Here is a 16,361-nt window from a genome sequence, read left to right on the forward strand (position 1 = left end):
TTCGTTGGAGATATAGTCCTGCCACCTGATGCCAAGTATTCTCCGAAGACAGCGAAGATGGAATGAATTGAGACGTCGCTCTTGGCTGGCATACGTTGTCCAGGCCTCGCTGCCGTAGAGCAAGGTACTGAGGACACAGGCCTGATACACTCGGACTTTTATGTTCCGTGTCAGTGCGCCATTTTCCCACACTCGCTTGGCCAGTCTGGACATAGCAGTGGAAGCCTTACCCATGCGCTTGTTGATTTCTGCATCTAGAGACAGGTTACTGGTGATAGTTGAGCCTAGGTAGGTGAACTCTTGAACCACTTCCAGAGCGTGGTCGCCAATATTGATGGATGGAGCATTTCTGACGTCCTGCCCCATGATGTTCGTTTTCTTGAGGCTGATGGTTAGGCCAAATTCATTGCAGGCAGACGCAAACCTGTCGATGAGACTCTGCAGGCACTCTTCAGTGTGAGATGTTAAAGCAGCATCGTCAGCAAAGAGGAGTTCTCTGATGAGGACTTTCCGTACTTTGGACTTCGCTCTTAGACGGGCAAGGTTGAACAACCTGCCCCCTGATCTTGTGTGGAGGAAAATTCCTTCTTCAGAGGATTTGAATGCATGTGAAAGCAGCAGTGAGAAGAAAATCCCAAAAAGTGTGGGTGCGAGAACACAGCCCTGTTTCACACCACTCAGGATAGGAAAGGGCTCTGATGAGGAGCCACCATGTTGAATTGTGCCTTTCATATTGTCATGGAATGAGGTGATGATACTTAGTAGCTTTGGTGGACATCCAATCTTTTCTAGTAGTCTGAAGAGACCACGTCTGCTGACGAGGTCAAAGGCTTTGGTGAGATCAATGAAAGCAATGTAGAGGGGCATCTGTTGTTCACGGCATTTCTCCTGTATCTGACGAAGGGAGAACAGCATGTCAATGGTCGATCTCTCTGCACGAAAGCCACACTGTGCCTTAGGGTAGACGCGCTCGGCCAGCTTCTGGAGCCTGTTCAGAGCGACTCGAGCAAAGACTTTCCCCACTATGCTGAGCAGGGAGATTCCACGGTAGTTGTTGCAGTCACCGCGGTCACCTTTGTTTTTATAGAGGGTGATGATGTTGGCATCGCGCATGTCCTGGGGTACTGCTCCCTCGTCCCAGCACAGGCATAGCAGTTCATGTAGTGCTGAGAGTATAGCAGGCTTGGCACTCTTGATCATTTCAGGGGTAATGCTGTCCTTCCCAGGGGCTTTTCCGCTGGCTAGAGAATCAATGGCATCACTGAGTTCCGATTTGGTTGGCTGTATGTCCAGCTCATCCATGACTGGTAGAGACTGGGCTGCATTGAGGGCAGTCTCAGTGACAGCATTCTCCCTGGAGTACAGTTCTAGGTAGTGCTCAACCCTGCGGTCCATCTGTTTGCGTTGGTCAGTGATTATGTCCCCCGATTTAGATTTGAGGGGGGCGATCTTCTTGATGGTTGGCCCAAGAGCTCTCTTAATGCCATCATACATTTCTCTGATTTTTCCGGTGTCAGAGGCCAGCTGAATATGACTGCATAGGTGTTGCCAGTAGTCGTTTGCGCAACGCCTAGCTGTTCTTTGTGCAGTACTTCTGGCTGCTTTAAGTGCTGCGGATGTTAAATCGCTGGGGGCTTTCTTGTAGTTCAACAGTGCAATGCGCTTAGCGGCTATGACAGGTTCCAGCTCTTCATTATGAGATTGAAACCAGTCTGCATTTCTCTTCGCACTTTTGCCGTAGGTGGTCAAAGCTGACTCATAGATGGCGTCTCTGATGTGGGCCCACTTGGTCTCAGCATCCCCTGTGGGAGTGTTTTGAAGGGCTGTTACAAGTGAATTTAGAAATTTTTGTAACAGCTGTGGGTGAGAAATTCTGCTCGTGTTGATGCGCGGGTGGCCCTTCTGCTTGGAATGATGCAACTTCTTTGGTCTGAGTCTAACCTTGCTGCACACCAGGGAGTGGTCGGTGTCGCAGTCCGCACTGTGGAAGCTGCGTGTGATTTGAACACTGTTTAAGATGGCTCGCCTTGTGACAATGAGGTCTAGCTGGTGCCAACGACGTGATCTTGGGTGCCTCCATGAAACCTGGTGACAGGGTTTAGTGTGAAAGAACGAGTTGGTGATGCAGAGGTTATGATAGGTACACAACTCAAGCAGTCTCTGCCCGTTCTCATTCATCCTTCCAACGCCATAGCGCCCAAGGCAGGAGGGCCATGAGTCATGGTCGGCCCCAACCCTGGCATTAAAGTCCCCCAGCAGGAATAGGTGTTCGGTGTTGGGGATGCTGCTAATAATGTTATGGAGTTGTTCATAGAACTGGTCTTTCGCTTCAGGTGGGGAGCAGAGTGTTGGAGCATAGATGCTGAGTAGGTGTACTGGACCAGAGGTGGTGAGCAGTCGGATGGACAGTATGCGTTCCGAGCCATTTGAGGGAGGCTCTATCATGCTGAGCAAGGAGTTTCTGATGGCGAAGCCCACTCCATGCTGTCTTGGTTCTTCAGGATCCCTACCCTGCCAGAAGAAGGTGTAGTCTTGCTCTGCTAGAGAGCCACTCGCGGGGAGGCGAGTCTCCTGAAGTGCTGCAATGTCCACATTGAATCTACTGAGCTCGTTGTTAATGATGGCGGTCTTCCGAGAATCGTTGATTTATGTAAGGTCTTCCGACAGGCCAGGACACATAGTTCTGACGTTCCAGCTTGCAAAACGAAGGGCTGGTACCTTCTTTCCTTTTTTCATGTTGTTTGGTGCGGTGTATCAGTCCACCTTTCGGGCAATGACCCTGAGCGCCAAGCACCCATTGAAGCAGGCAGACTGTGGCGGGACAGAACCTTATTGACCGGGGGCTGCCCGGTTTGAGGCGGGCGGTAGCTGTCCAGTGAGGTGCAATGACCTCTCCCACCGACAAAGGCAACCCGTGGCGCCCAGTTTCTACGCCAATTTATCTGGACTTATAACCCGTAACTGCTGCCTTCCGTGTTGTTTTAGTCGCTGTGAGGCAACTATGGAGTGACCTCTCCATGGCGCATGCCTGGGCAAATTTATGGAGGTTGAGAGTTGCCCAGTCGTCAAAACCCCCCTCTCGGCCTTTCTGGTGGGGTCCAAAGGAGTGCAGGACACGACGTTTGGCACCAGTATGGCTGCAGGAACTGCCGGAAACATGCCAAAGGTGACACATGACCGCCTACGGGGTTCCGCTCCGGATTTTCTGTTAGGGTTTACTCCCTTAGCCTTGGTCTCTCCCGAGACGCCCACAAGGCAGTGGGGTTGTTGGGGCCCCTACACAGGTGTAGGATGGTGCCGGTGGGAGGAGGGGATGCAAGGGGGAGGGGTAGAAGGAGGGGGTTGGGGGGGGGGGGGTGCAGGGGAAGGGGGTGCGGGGTGAAGATGGTGCGAGGGGGGGGGCGGGCTGGGACGGGGTTGTGAGGGGGTGAGCGGGGGGGGGTGGAAGGGGGGGGGGAGTTGGGAGGGGAAGCTGGTGCAGGTAATAAGCCATTTCCTCAGTGCCCACCATCGACGTCCGGAAAGCTCATCCACGTCCTTCGGGAGGTGAAGCATCATTTGGCAGACTTAGAGGTGATTACATTTGCTAAGGGTTTTTTTTTTGCAGTGGTTTAAATAAAGGCATGCAGCATTGCCGACAGTGCGCTGCAGATGCTCTCCGAGCCATCTCCCGCGGGCGCTTTGAAGTTGCGGCCGGGGGGGCCGTTCGTGGATTTTTTGGGTGTTCGGGGCACCTTTTCTCAGGACTTCTCTCGGGTCCCGCTGCTCCTTCTTCACCTCAATGGACTTACCGCATGCCGTGGCTGCAGACACTCTGGACTGTGAAGACAGCAGGATCGGAGATTGAAGTATCGGTAGCTGTGCTCATCAGTTTCATCCGGATCAATTTCATTGAGAAAACAAAGAGCAGGTGTGGCTGGGGGAGGGCAGTGGGCCCAGGTAACATACACTAAACTAACTGTTAGCCTTTAGATAGGGCTAAAATGAACTGATTTAAAGAGCCAGGGGAATTTAAACAGTTTAAGAGGGCAGATTGGGGGAGAAAACGTTAGGGATGGGAGCAGATGGCCATGGATAGAGTTGAACAGCAAGGGAGCTTCCTAGGGAGCTTCCAGCCCAGGAGCCATCTTGAACCTGTAGCGCATCTTTAAACACAGCAACAGTAATGTTGAAACCCTCCGGCTCTCCACCTCTGGCTCATTTTAATAAAAGGAGACTGGCTTGTCTATGGATGCTCCAAAGCCCAGTTTAAAGTTACTGGTTGGTTAGTTTGGTTATCTCTTTGGAGAGAGGAACCCAGTTCTCTAATTCTGTTCAGGTCATCAGTCATAGAGGCAGAAAGGTCTGCTGGTTAAAAAGGATCTCTACTGCTTCACAAAAACCCAAATTCATTGTTTTTATCCTTAGGTTTCCGGTACAGTACAATGAAGCTTATTTTACTCAAACGAGTTAGCGCCGTGAGTAACAGTTGCGACTATTAGCATTCAGTGATTTAAAAAAAAAAATCAGGAACTGAACAGGATTGTTCAAATTTTTTTTTTCTATTTAAAACTGCTCCCTTCAATGGAGTGTTTAAACCATTAAAAAAAAACGTTTCTGGCCTTTGAGCTGACGATATTCATTTCATGATGTCAAAACGGGCCGCGGCTTTGCCAGCAATATGCTGTGTTGGAACCCCACACTACTTGTCCTGACTATAGGCCCTGCTGCAGGAAGAACAGGAAGTTCTCCCTGCAAACTAAGAACCAGATAAGTTCATACATTTTTGGGCAGTCAGTGGCATAAACCACAGCTTTGTTGCAAACAGATCCAGGCTTATGTATATGCCCTATCTTTAGAGGGACTTTTTATATTGGGGAACATTTGGAATGCACTGAGGAATAAAATTTCATGTCTGAAAATTAAATTCTGAAGAGATTCCAAGAACTGAACTTTTAATTGGAGGAATGATATAACTTGACCATTTAAAAATACTATAAGACTTTGATTATGTAGAAATATGCAGGTTCGGTAACTTTGACGATGATTACAGGACTGAGGAGACATACAAAATTGGCATGTTTTCACTCAGACTAAAGCTTTGATTTTTATTGTGCCCTCCCAACCCCACTACAAATATGTAGGAATTTGAGCAAAAGTAATTAATGTAGGTTCTCAAATATTTGGTTAAGAATAAGATGTAAGATTCTGAAGAAAAATATAAATGTAGATTATCAAGTCAATTGGATTCAAATGCAGTCTCTAAAGTACAATCAAATATGGCTAAGTAATAGTTATTAAATTGATGATCTGAGCTTCACTCCATACCTTTTAAGTGCTGATGTACAATTTCAATCTCTGAAGAAATTTTCCATGTAGTGGTTCATCTTCCAAATGAAAAGAAATTGTGAAGACTGAATAATTTAAATTGTACATGGCAATGGAGAATCCAGCTGGATGAGCTGAATGCCATATTTTGTTCTGTTTTATGTTAATTTTTTTTTTAAAGAACACAGAAAATTACAGCACAGGAACAGGCCCTTCGGCCCTCCAAGACTGCGCCGATCCAGATCCTCTATCTAAACATGTCGCCTATTTTCTCAGGGTCTGTATCTCTTTGCTTCCTGCCCATTCATGTATCTGTCTAGATACATCTTAAAAGACGCTATCGTGCCCGCGTCTACCACCTCCGCTGGCAACGCGTTCCAGGTACCCACCACCCTCTGCGTAAAGAACTTTCCACGCATATCCCCCCTAAAGTTTTCCCCTCTCACTTTGAACTCGTGACCGCTAGTAATTGAATCCCCCAGTCTGGGGAAAAAGCTTCTTGCTATCCACCCTGTCTATACCTCTCATGATTTTGTACACCTCAATCAGGTCCCCCCTCAACCTCCGTCTTTCTAATGAAAATAATCCTAATCTACTCAACCTCTCTTCATAGCTAGCGCCCTCCATACCAGGTAACATCCTGGTGAACCTCCTCTGCACCCTCTCCAAAGCATCTACATCCTTTTGGTAATGTGGCGACCAGAACTGCACGCAGTATTCCAAATGTGGCCGAACCAAAGTCTTATACAACTGTAACATGACCTGCCAACTCTTGTACTCAATACCCCGTCCGATGAAGGAAAGCATGCCGTATGCCTTCTTGACCACTCTATTTACCTGCGTTGCCACCTTCAGGGAACAATAGACCTGAACACCCAAATCTCTCTGTACATCAATTTTCCCCAGGACTTTTCCATTTACTGTATAGTTCACTCTTGAATTGGATCTTCCAAAATGCATCACCTCGCATTTGCCCTGATTGAACTCCATCTGCCATTTCTCTGCCCAACTCTCCAATCTATTTATATTCTGCTGTATTCTCTGACAGTCCCCTTCACTATCTGCTACTCCACCAATCTTAGTGTCGTCTGCAAACTTGCTAATCAGACCACCTATACTTTCCTCCATATCATTTAAACTATAAGCACTGCTGGAGAAGAGTATAACATTTACCTATTTTAAATTGTAATGGCTATTTACAAGTTTTCCTAAGAAATGGTGATTGTAAAATGACTGACTTCACATGTCAAACTATTGCTTTTATTTTTGGAAATATTTTACTAAACTTCCTCCTTCCTTCTGCATTGATTTTTTCCTCTTTTATAGACTGATAATTAAATACTTCATGGATCAAATGGGTTCCTATGCTGCTGGAATGAGAGAAATGTCATCTATATATCTCCACCCTCATTGATGGGGGAACCCAGCCCGTCAGTGCAAAAGACAAGGCGGAAGCATTTGCAATAATCTTCAGCCAAAAGTGCCAAGTGGATGATCCACCTTGGCCTCCTCCTGAAGTCCCAGCATCACAGATGCCAGTTTTCAGCCAATTTGATTCACTGCACGTGATATCAAGAAATGACTGAGGGCATTGGATACTGCAAAGTCTATGGGCGCTGACAACATTCCCGCAATAGCAACGAAGGCCTGCACTCCAGCACTTGCTGCGCACCTAGCCAAGCTGTTCCAGCACAGTTACAACACTGGCATCTACTCGGCAATGTGGAAAGTTGCCTAGGTGTGTCCTGTACACAAAAGGCAGGACAAATCCAACCCGGCCAATTACCGTCCCATTGGTCTACTCTTGATCGTCAGTAAGGTGATGGAAAGTGTCGTTGACAGTGCTATCAAGCGGCACTTGCTTAGCAATAACCTGCTCAGTGATGCTCAGTTTGGGTTCCGCCAGGGCCATTCAGCTCCTGACCTCATTACAGCCTTGATTCAAACATGGACAAAAGAGCTGAACTCGTGAGGTGAGAGTGACTGCCCATGATATCAAGGCAGCAATTGACCAAGTATGGCAACAAGGAGCCCTAACAAAACTGGAATCAATCGGAATCGAGGAGTTGAAGGGGGGGAGGGGGGTGACTCTCCGCTGGTTGGAGTCATACCTAGTGCAAAGGAAGATGCTTGTGGTTGTTGGAGATCAGTCATCTCCACTCCAGGACATCACTGCAGGTGTTCCTCAGGGTCGTGTCCTAGGCCCAACCATCTTCAGCTGCTTCATCAATGACCTTCCTTCAATCATGTCAGAAATGGCGATGTGCAATCATCAGTGAACAATGTTCAGCACCATTCACGACTCAGATACTGAAGCAGTCTGTGTAGAAATGCAGTAAGGCGTGGGCTGATAGGTGGCAAGTAACATTAGTGCCACACAAGTGCCAGGCATTGACCATCTCAAACTAGAGAGAATCTAACCATCTCCCCTTGACATTCAATGGCATTACGATCGCTAAATTCCCCCACTATCAACATCCTGTGGGTTACCACTGACCAGAAACTGAACTGGAGTAGCCATGTAAATACCATGGCTACAAGAGCAGGTCAGAGGCTAGGAATCCTGAGGCGAGTAACTCACCTGTTGTATCCTCAGTGCCTGTCCACCATCTACAAGGCACAAGTCAGGAGTATGATGGAATACTCTCCACTTGCCTGGATGGGTACAGCTCCAACAACACTCAAGAAGTTCGACACCATCCAGGGCAAAGCAGCCTGCTTGATTGGTACCCCATCTGCAAACATTCACCCCCCTTCTCTACCGACACACAGTGGTAGCAGCGTGTACCATCTACAAGATGCACTGCAGCAACACACCAAGGCTCCTGAGAACCTTCCAAACCCGTGACCTCAACCACCTAGAAGGGCAAGGGCAGTAAATGCATGGGAACGCCACACTCCATCCTGACTTGGAACTACATCGCAGTTCCTTCGCTGTCGTTGGGTCAAAATCCTGGAACTCCCTAACAGCATTGTGGGTGTACCTACCCCACATGGACTGCGGTGGTTCAAGGCAGTGACTCACCACCGCCTTCTCGAGGGCAGTTAGGGATGGGCAATAAATGCTGTCTTAGCATCCACACATCCCATGAATGAATAAAGAAAATAACATTTGTAATTATTCACTTAAAATATGGTAATTGAAAATTCTGGAACTTTGATTAAATATTGGGTTTCAGAGAGAATGTTTACCAGAGATATTGTGATGGGGTCGATGTTTGTAACACTTGAGTTCAATAGGTCAAAAAGCTTTTCTTTTTCCATGGTTTCCTGTTTGTACTTGCATCAGCCCAGCAACTTCTCAGCAATTACTTTTCAGGTCGTTGACAGTGTTACGACCAGTTGAGAAAGGGGTCTAGGGTTCCCTCTCAGCCTTCACCTGGTCTTACCGTAACACGGTTTAATTTTAAGCACACTGTTTTTAGCTCCCCCTTGGTGAATCCTTTTTCACTGCTTTCCAATTATAAGGCAAAGAAACCAGCACAAACAGTTTTTCTTGTTTAAAGAACAGTTGAAATTTATTAAACTTTGAAATTTAAACTCTAATTCGGTTAATGCCTATGGATACATGACGCGCCCACGCTAGCATGCATGCGCAATACACACATGCAGATAGAGACAGAAAAGAGCAGAAAATAAAGTAGAAAAGTTAGAGGCAATTTCTGAAGAGGGGTTTTGTTACGGTTCTTCGAGCTCACTATAGAGTCCTTGATTGTAGGTAGATCTTGCTCTTCTTTGGGGCCCAGTATTCTTAAACCTTGTTTGCTGTAGAAGACCTTTCTCTCTTGGGGTTCAAGTCTTCAGTGGATTTGAAGTTCTTGAGAAAGAGAGGGAGAGCCAGATCCGAGAGGTCGTCTTCAATCCAGGAGCATACTGCAGTCTCTGTTCAAAATTCTGTACAATTCAGAAAAACCAGGTTGCCAAGCAGGCTAGTCACATGACTAGCTGGTCTGACCACATCTGTTTGTGGATTCAGCCATCCCAGCAGTCATCCTTAAATTTGAGCTCCCTCATCTTCAATGTCTGGTGCTCAAAGTCCATTGTGGGTTAAATTGGACAAGGGAAGTAACCCCTTTGTCTCCACAAGCACTGTGTTAATATGCAAATGTCTTTCCAACCAAGGGCCTGGTGATTTTTAAACAAGATGTTCCTTCACTTCAACAGTTTTCAAATCAATGTTCATATGACAAAATTAATGTGTCTCATTCTTGGCAGGTGGGCGGTCTGTATGACAACAGTTATCTTTCGAAATTGAGTGAGTGAGCCGTAGTCCACTCCAGCTACCAGAGGGTGCTCTGCCAAGTGGCACATCTACAATGAGAAAGTGTATTCTAACTCTGGCAGTAGTATTGAAATGATGAATAATTCTTGGCCTGAATACAGTTATTCTCTGGGAGTTACCTGTTTAACCATAGTTTTGCTATGCTAGTTAAACTAAATATTTAAATTATTCCTGTATTGGGAAAAACCTTTTCTATGTATATGTATCAAGCTAATAGAAAACTAACCTAATGCAGTTACACATTTTAACTGTTGGCTGCAGGTTTCCATTGGTATCTGCAATTGCAATATGACATGGTGCAGTTAACAGAACAAGGGAAAACTAAAGGTGATGGAGGATATAGGCTGTTCCTGAGAAAATGCATTGAGTGCTATTATCACATGGATCTAGTATCTACTGAGAATAGAAATTTGCTGTACTAAGTAATTGAAGGAGCATTTTGTATCAAAACTAAAGTTGCATTAACTGGAGGGAAAACTGTGAGCTAACTGTATATGTGCTATGTGTTTTTTGTGAAAACTGTTTAAGCTGCCTAAAGAAAAGGTGTCAAGTCTGCCTATGTTAATGGTATAACTTGTTTCTAGGAGGAAGAAAAGGAAGCACGGAAGAGAACTGACAGTATGCCGTCTGCTACAGCCCCAGTATGGTGGAGACGTTTTGATGATGATGAAAATGGTGGTCCTACTGGAAGTTGTGGCCCAGCTGCTGGAGCAGGCGGTGGTTTGGGATCATTTGGACATTTGATTTTCTAAACGTAATTAGGGGCGGCTTCATTTTCTCTCTACCTCACTTGTACTACTCACACAGTAAAGGCTGCATGACTTAGTCTTTTGAAAACAGATCAAAAGGATTTATCTTTCAGGATGCTCAAAGAATGTTTGCCTGCAACATAATAGATTATTGCTTTGCGATTGTTGAGGAAGTAACAATTTGCAATTTTGTAAAATTGCTTCAAGAAACACCGAATTAAGACATTTAGGCAATGGGTGTAAACAAAATGCAACAAATTTAAGTGCTAGGTTTCACTTCCAGAATACAATATTCCTTGTTCTTCAATAACTGTTAAATACCTGCTTTTTGGGGCCTTTGGAGGCATGCATAAACTGGCTGTTTTATGAATGTCAATGATTATAGCTGTAGGTTTGCACCATTCTATTACTGTACTTTTGTAAAAAGTGTTTTTTTGTTTTTTTTGGAGGTTACTTTTGTGTCTCCTTACATCACCTTGACTTTAAACATGGCTGCAGCCATTTGAACTTTGAAGGATATGAGTTAGCTGACAGTTTTCCCTTCCTCGGATGGCAGTAAGTTGAAGGGTTAATGCTGGACTGTACAGCTGAGATCAGAAACTTGTAGGGATCCATGCATCCTTTACATGATCATGCATTTGTGTATTGCAACATGTCGGGCAGGCTGCCACCTGCTGACCGCACCCGCCCCCCCCCCCCCAACCCCCCTACGTCCCAGCCCCCAACCCAAAAAATTCCATACATGCACATATTCAGAATTCTCAAAGCCTATAAACTTATCAAATTGCTCTAATTAAAATATTAGGCTCTCCTGCACTCTCTTGTCAACATTGACCCTTATATCATGATATATAACGTATCTTCGTTTGGCGTACAAGATGTCCAATTAGTTGCCTAAAGATATCATCATTTCTATCCTGGATAGAAAAGTTTGTTATACAATTATATTGCTTTTTTAATGTGATAGTAAAACCCAGTTCTTTCAGTGGAATAAAGATATTTTTAAGTAGCTACTCCTGCATAATCCTACATTCCATTTCATGAGCTGCTATCCTTTACCGTACATAGTTACTAAAACTATGCCTCTTTTGGAGCTCCAGAAATGTAGTACAAGTAATTAAGTATTATAACATCTGTACTAAATGTTGCTCTGGGCAATAATATTGCCTCTTCTGAAAAATATTCTTTTACTTGGCAATAACTGTCACTACCAACTAAGGCATTTTTGTTGCCTAGTAGGATGAGAGTGGTGAAGAAGGTTAGAATTAGGTAGTACATCCTCACCAATAAGTACAAAAAAAATCTTGAATGCAAATGGAGTTCTGTCCTCAACTAACTCTCATTCACACTACATCAGGATAGTTGGAGTTGTGGTTTCTTGCCTTTTTAAATACCTTGCTTTCCTGTTCCCTGGATCTGAAATGAAGAGGCAGCCTGACAGATTCAAGAGGGGCAAGAAATTATTTCCACAAGGAAAAAAAAACTGGGAATTATGCATGTGGATATAGACATTGCGCAAGGGAATACGTTGCCTGCCAAATCCCGAAAGAACAAAAATGACTCACATGGAATTTTGCGATATGTATTTTGATGCATCTTTTTATTGCAGCCTGATGTATCTCTGGGAATCTCTTTTAAATATGTTAAGTTATGAATGAGTTGAACCACGGGTGTGAACAAAATGTCTTATCAGTTAATTGCACAGCTCCTAAATGTACTGAATGGGGGCAAGCTTGGTTCACTTGCATTTTTTCATAATATAAAGCTGCACATATCTTAAATTGACAGCCTCATTCAGAATGGTTACAAGTTTGGCCAATGTGAAATATAAACCTGGTGCAGTCTAATGTAGTTAAGGCAGTATAACTAGTGGGACTTTGATAAACAAAGGCACATAGTTCAGAACATTTGAGACTGTTTTTGAGTAAATTAAATTTTTTTGAAAAGACCTGATTTGAGTGTTCCTCTTATTCCATTTTTAAATTGAATGTGAGATGAAATGTTAAAAGGAAACTTAATGGAGTTTTGTGCAAAGGGTAAAACTCAATTTTGGCACAAAACTGGTGGTAACGGGTTGGCCAGCATGTGGAACGGATGACTGATCTGTTACTGTCAGTTTTTCATCCTTGCCAAAATTGAATTTTACCCCTCAAGTCTCTACAAAGCTAATACAGAGCATTGCAAATAAATTAAAAATTTTAAGATCTCTGGAGATGTGGCTTCTCCGAACAAATTATTCTAGGAAGATTGCAGTTTTGAATTCTTGAGCACTCTGACTGTCAGTGTTATGTTGTTGATAAACTTTATAGTATGGAAATGTAAAATTAGTGTAGCAGATCCAGACTTTGGGCTACTTTTGCGTGAGCTTGTGAAATTATTGGTGCTATTCTCACAAAAGTATTAACTCAGTTTTGAAGGTGCATTCAGTTGTAAAGTAATGCTCAAAAGCAAAGGCCATTGGCATCTCTAGATCCTTTCAATAACCTAAGTATATCATTTTATCATTCATTAACCAAAAATTGTAGGATTTCTGTTCTGTTGCCTATAGTCATTTTCAAGAGTAATACTAGTCTTCACTGAATACCTCAGAGGTGAATTTTATTTGTGATCAGAAGTCAGTTTATGATGATGAATTTTCCTTGCAAGTAGCTGTAGAGCATCCTCTAGTTAAAACAGCAGCTAAGTCCTTTACAGTGGCAGCAAAGTGTTGATACTTCACAATTGTGTGCTATAGAATGATAGGACGCACCTTAATTGTTCCTCTTTACCCCTCCTATCTGAATTCCCCGTACTTCATCCCCAATTTCTGCGGTGGCGGTAAAAGAAAACCATACAGTGAGCCATTTTAAGGCTTTTTGTAATAAACCTGTAAGCAGTTGACTCAAATTAACAGAACAACTTGCCTTTTTGTCATAATGGGTTGTATGTAGGGAGGATGCTATCTAGGAATTATAAATGAATATAGAAAATCTGGTAACTTGAACAAATCATGTGTTTTCTCATGTCAAAGTTTGATTTGAAGTATGAAGGTACAATGCCTTAATCCCGAATATTTATGCATTTACACAGAATTCTGTACTTTGCCTCAGAACTGCAAATTAATTTGTCTGTTTTACTAATCTAATTTAAAATATAAACTGCATTTACAACTAGACTGTTAATATGCAACTATTCTAGTCAACCCGGAGAGTGGATATTGTGTAATGAAGGCCTCACTTCACTAACAAGTAATTGTTGCAAAAGTAGCCAAGCCAGTTTGATGAACACTTTGTTTTGTTAACAGCAATATTCTTTTACTTTGCAGCCATTAATTGAATTGTATAAACTGTACACGAAAATAGAATATGCTGTTGATAAACCTTAACTCCTGCTATTTGTGTGCAAATGTATATTGACATCATAAAATGTGAAACAGATGCTACTGAGATGAAGATCAATTATAGTTATACTTTCCAGAATATTTCAGACTAAAATCATTCTGAAAAAATACATATTTTCAGCAATGCTAATCATTATCACTATCACTATGAACAATGAGAGCTACAAATATTTATTGAAATAAATATTGGTATAATGCTTCATTCTTTGGTATTCATTTCCTGTCTCCTAAATTAAGAAATCTATATTAAAGATGAGGCATTCTCTTTTTGGGATATGGAGGTGTGGGGGAGAAGATGGGCTTGAATACTGAAATGGCTAAAGGCTGTAGTTCTTAGCTATTTATATATTTTTCATTTGATTAATTTACTAACTGAATAGACTAGTGAAATTGAATGAAGACTAGTTTATTTTTTAAATGAATGCAGGGGTTGCTTGAATTTTAAGCAATAGATTACCTTTGAAATCAGTACAAAGAAGTACAGGAAATGACAGAGACCCAGCAACACCATCCTTTCCAGATGTGGTGCAACCCGTACACTTATAGACCCACATATTAACTATACAATCTTCCGGGGGAGGGAGACAAAACAGTAAATAACTATGACAAATTTGAGAAAAACTGAAGTTCCTTTTAAAAGATTGCAGTGAACCCAAGCTGACCATGTTTAGGTAATCTGTTCTAGAATCTCTGCATATCTTCTAATCTGATCCATCCCAAATATCTTTGCTATTGGACTGAATGTAATCTTCTGTTAATTTCGAAATTTCAGTCAAGTCCCTGTAACTGCACATTTCTCTAAAAGTAAATAGCCCCAACTCTTCAAGCCCATCCTTACAACCAAGAACCTTAAAGCTAGGTATCAAACTGGTCGTGCTCTGCACCTTCTCCAGGGCCTCGATGTTCTTTGTTATGTACAGGGAGCAAAACTAGGCATAGAGGACTCCTCCTTGTAGACACTTTTGGTTAATAATTGTAATCATTCACTGAGGAAGGACTTTTTTACACAGCGAGTGGTAATACACTGGAACTCGATGCCAAAAAGGGTGGTAAAAGTGGAGACAATCCATGACTTCAAAAGGAAATTGGTTGGCCACTTGAAGGAAATAGACTTGCAGGGCTATGGGGATCAAGCAGGGGAGTAGGACTGACTGAATAGCTCTGTGACGAGCCACCATGGACTCTGGGCTGAAAGGCCTCCTTCTTGCCATAAATGACTATGGGTTGGATTTTGCACAGGAGGTGGGGCTCCCAGCATGCCAAAAAGTGTGTTGGTGGGGGGGGGGGAAATCCCACCTCTGCATTTTTACATTACCCCCACTCCCCCGAGTGATCCTCCGGTCTTTTGGGGTGAAAGTTTATGGAGGCGGGACCCCATAAAGATGGTAGGGACAGGGATCCCGCCCCCAAAAGCTGCTGGCCAATCAGCGGGCCAGTGGCACCACTGGGAGCAGTGGCCACTGCCGGTACTGCAGTGGCCTTGTACCCAGGCCCAGCGGTGGAATCCTGGAGAAGAGGTAGGTGAGGTGGGGTCATTGGGACCAGTCCGGAAGGCCCTGGTGAGGGGGTTGAGCATTCGGCTGAGGGGGGGGGGGGGGGGTGTTCCTGGGGGTGAATTGGTTCCTGGTGGGAGTCCTCCATGGGCCTCAAATTGACCACGAAGGAGGGAACCCCCTTCCCCCCCCCCCCCCCCCCCAGAAAAGCCTGTAGGGAAGTCACTTTGTTTTTCAAGGTATCCTCCCCACTCAACAGAGGCCCCCCTCCCCCCCAAGCCCTGCTGCTGGTAAGATCCCAGCGGTGGTGGGAAGGGACCCGTAAGTGGCCATTAATAGGCCACTTGAGAGCCTTAATTGACCTCTGGGCGGGAAGGCTGTCGTCGGTCTATCCCGCCCCTGGGAGAATCGGATCCAGCAATCCTGATGTCTGGTTCCGTGGCAGCCACTCTGATTCTCCAGCCCCCTGCCGTGAGGAGGAGAACAGGATCTAACCCCATGACTCTATAAAATGAATGCTGTTTTGTTAGCAGTAGAATATACATAGCAGGTGCCATGAGTTTATTGTTGCCTTATGCTACTCTGAAACCATTGGGGAGAGGGTTGGGTGGGGGGTGGAGAAGAAGTTGAATTATTTCTTCTTCCCTCACTGTCTTTATTGGGAGTAAATTTTTTGTATTAAGCTAGATTTATCCTTTAACTCCAGCTGAAACATTTCTTTGTCCTCTATTGATGACCTGGCTAAAAGGACGGGCGAATGAACAAAAAGTAAAATTGATGAAGGATTAGCAAGGGAAGGGTGATTGTTTTTGAGACTTTATGCCTGTAATAATTATATTAGAAAACATGTCCTTGTCACGAATTAAATTGGGAAAAACTCATGCCATACCAGAAAGTTTGCTGGAGTGAGGAACCTTTCACATAAATTGTTCGTGTATTGAGCAATGCAAGATCTGATGTAACAGGGCCAGATACAAAAAGGTTAAACTCCCTCTAATTAAAATTGTCCTGGAACCAAGTTCAGGAATACATGACAAACCAGTCCCTTTAATAGTGCAAGGCCTTTAGGTTCAACTGAGACATGTTTTTGGGTCAGAGAAAAAGGAGCTTTACATTGCTATTTTTCAGATATTGAGTGGAATTGGCTTTCA

General features: G+C 44.0%; 1 protein-coding gene across 4 annotated transcripts in view; it reads left to right on the plus strand.

The window, feature by feature from the left end:
• The window catches only part of LOC137371388 (ubiquitin carboxyl-terminal hydrolase 35-like), a 126,751-nt gene extending 112,876 nt beyond the window's left edge, over positions 1–13,875 (plus strand). For all 4 annotated transcript variants that reach the window (XM_068033909.1, XM_068033908.1, XM_068033911.1 and 1 more), the window contains one exon: positions 10,174–13,875. In XM_068033909.1, the coding sequence (XP_067890010.1) occupies positions 10,174–10,341 (168 nt within the window). In that variant the 3' untranslated portion in view covers positions 10,342–13,875. The remainder of the gene's footprint in view (positions 1–10,173) is intronic.
• The last annotated feature ends 2,486 nt before the right edge of the window (positions 13,876–16,361 follow it).

This window comes from Heterodontus francisci, chromosome 6 (assembly GCF_036365525.1).
Source record: "Heterodontus francisci isolate sHetFra1 chromosome 6, sHetFra1.hap1, whole genome shotgun sequence".
Classification (NCBI taxonomy): Eukaryota; Metazoa; Chordata; class Chondrichthyes; order Heterodontiformes; family Heterodontidae; genus Heterodontus; species Heterodontus francisci.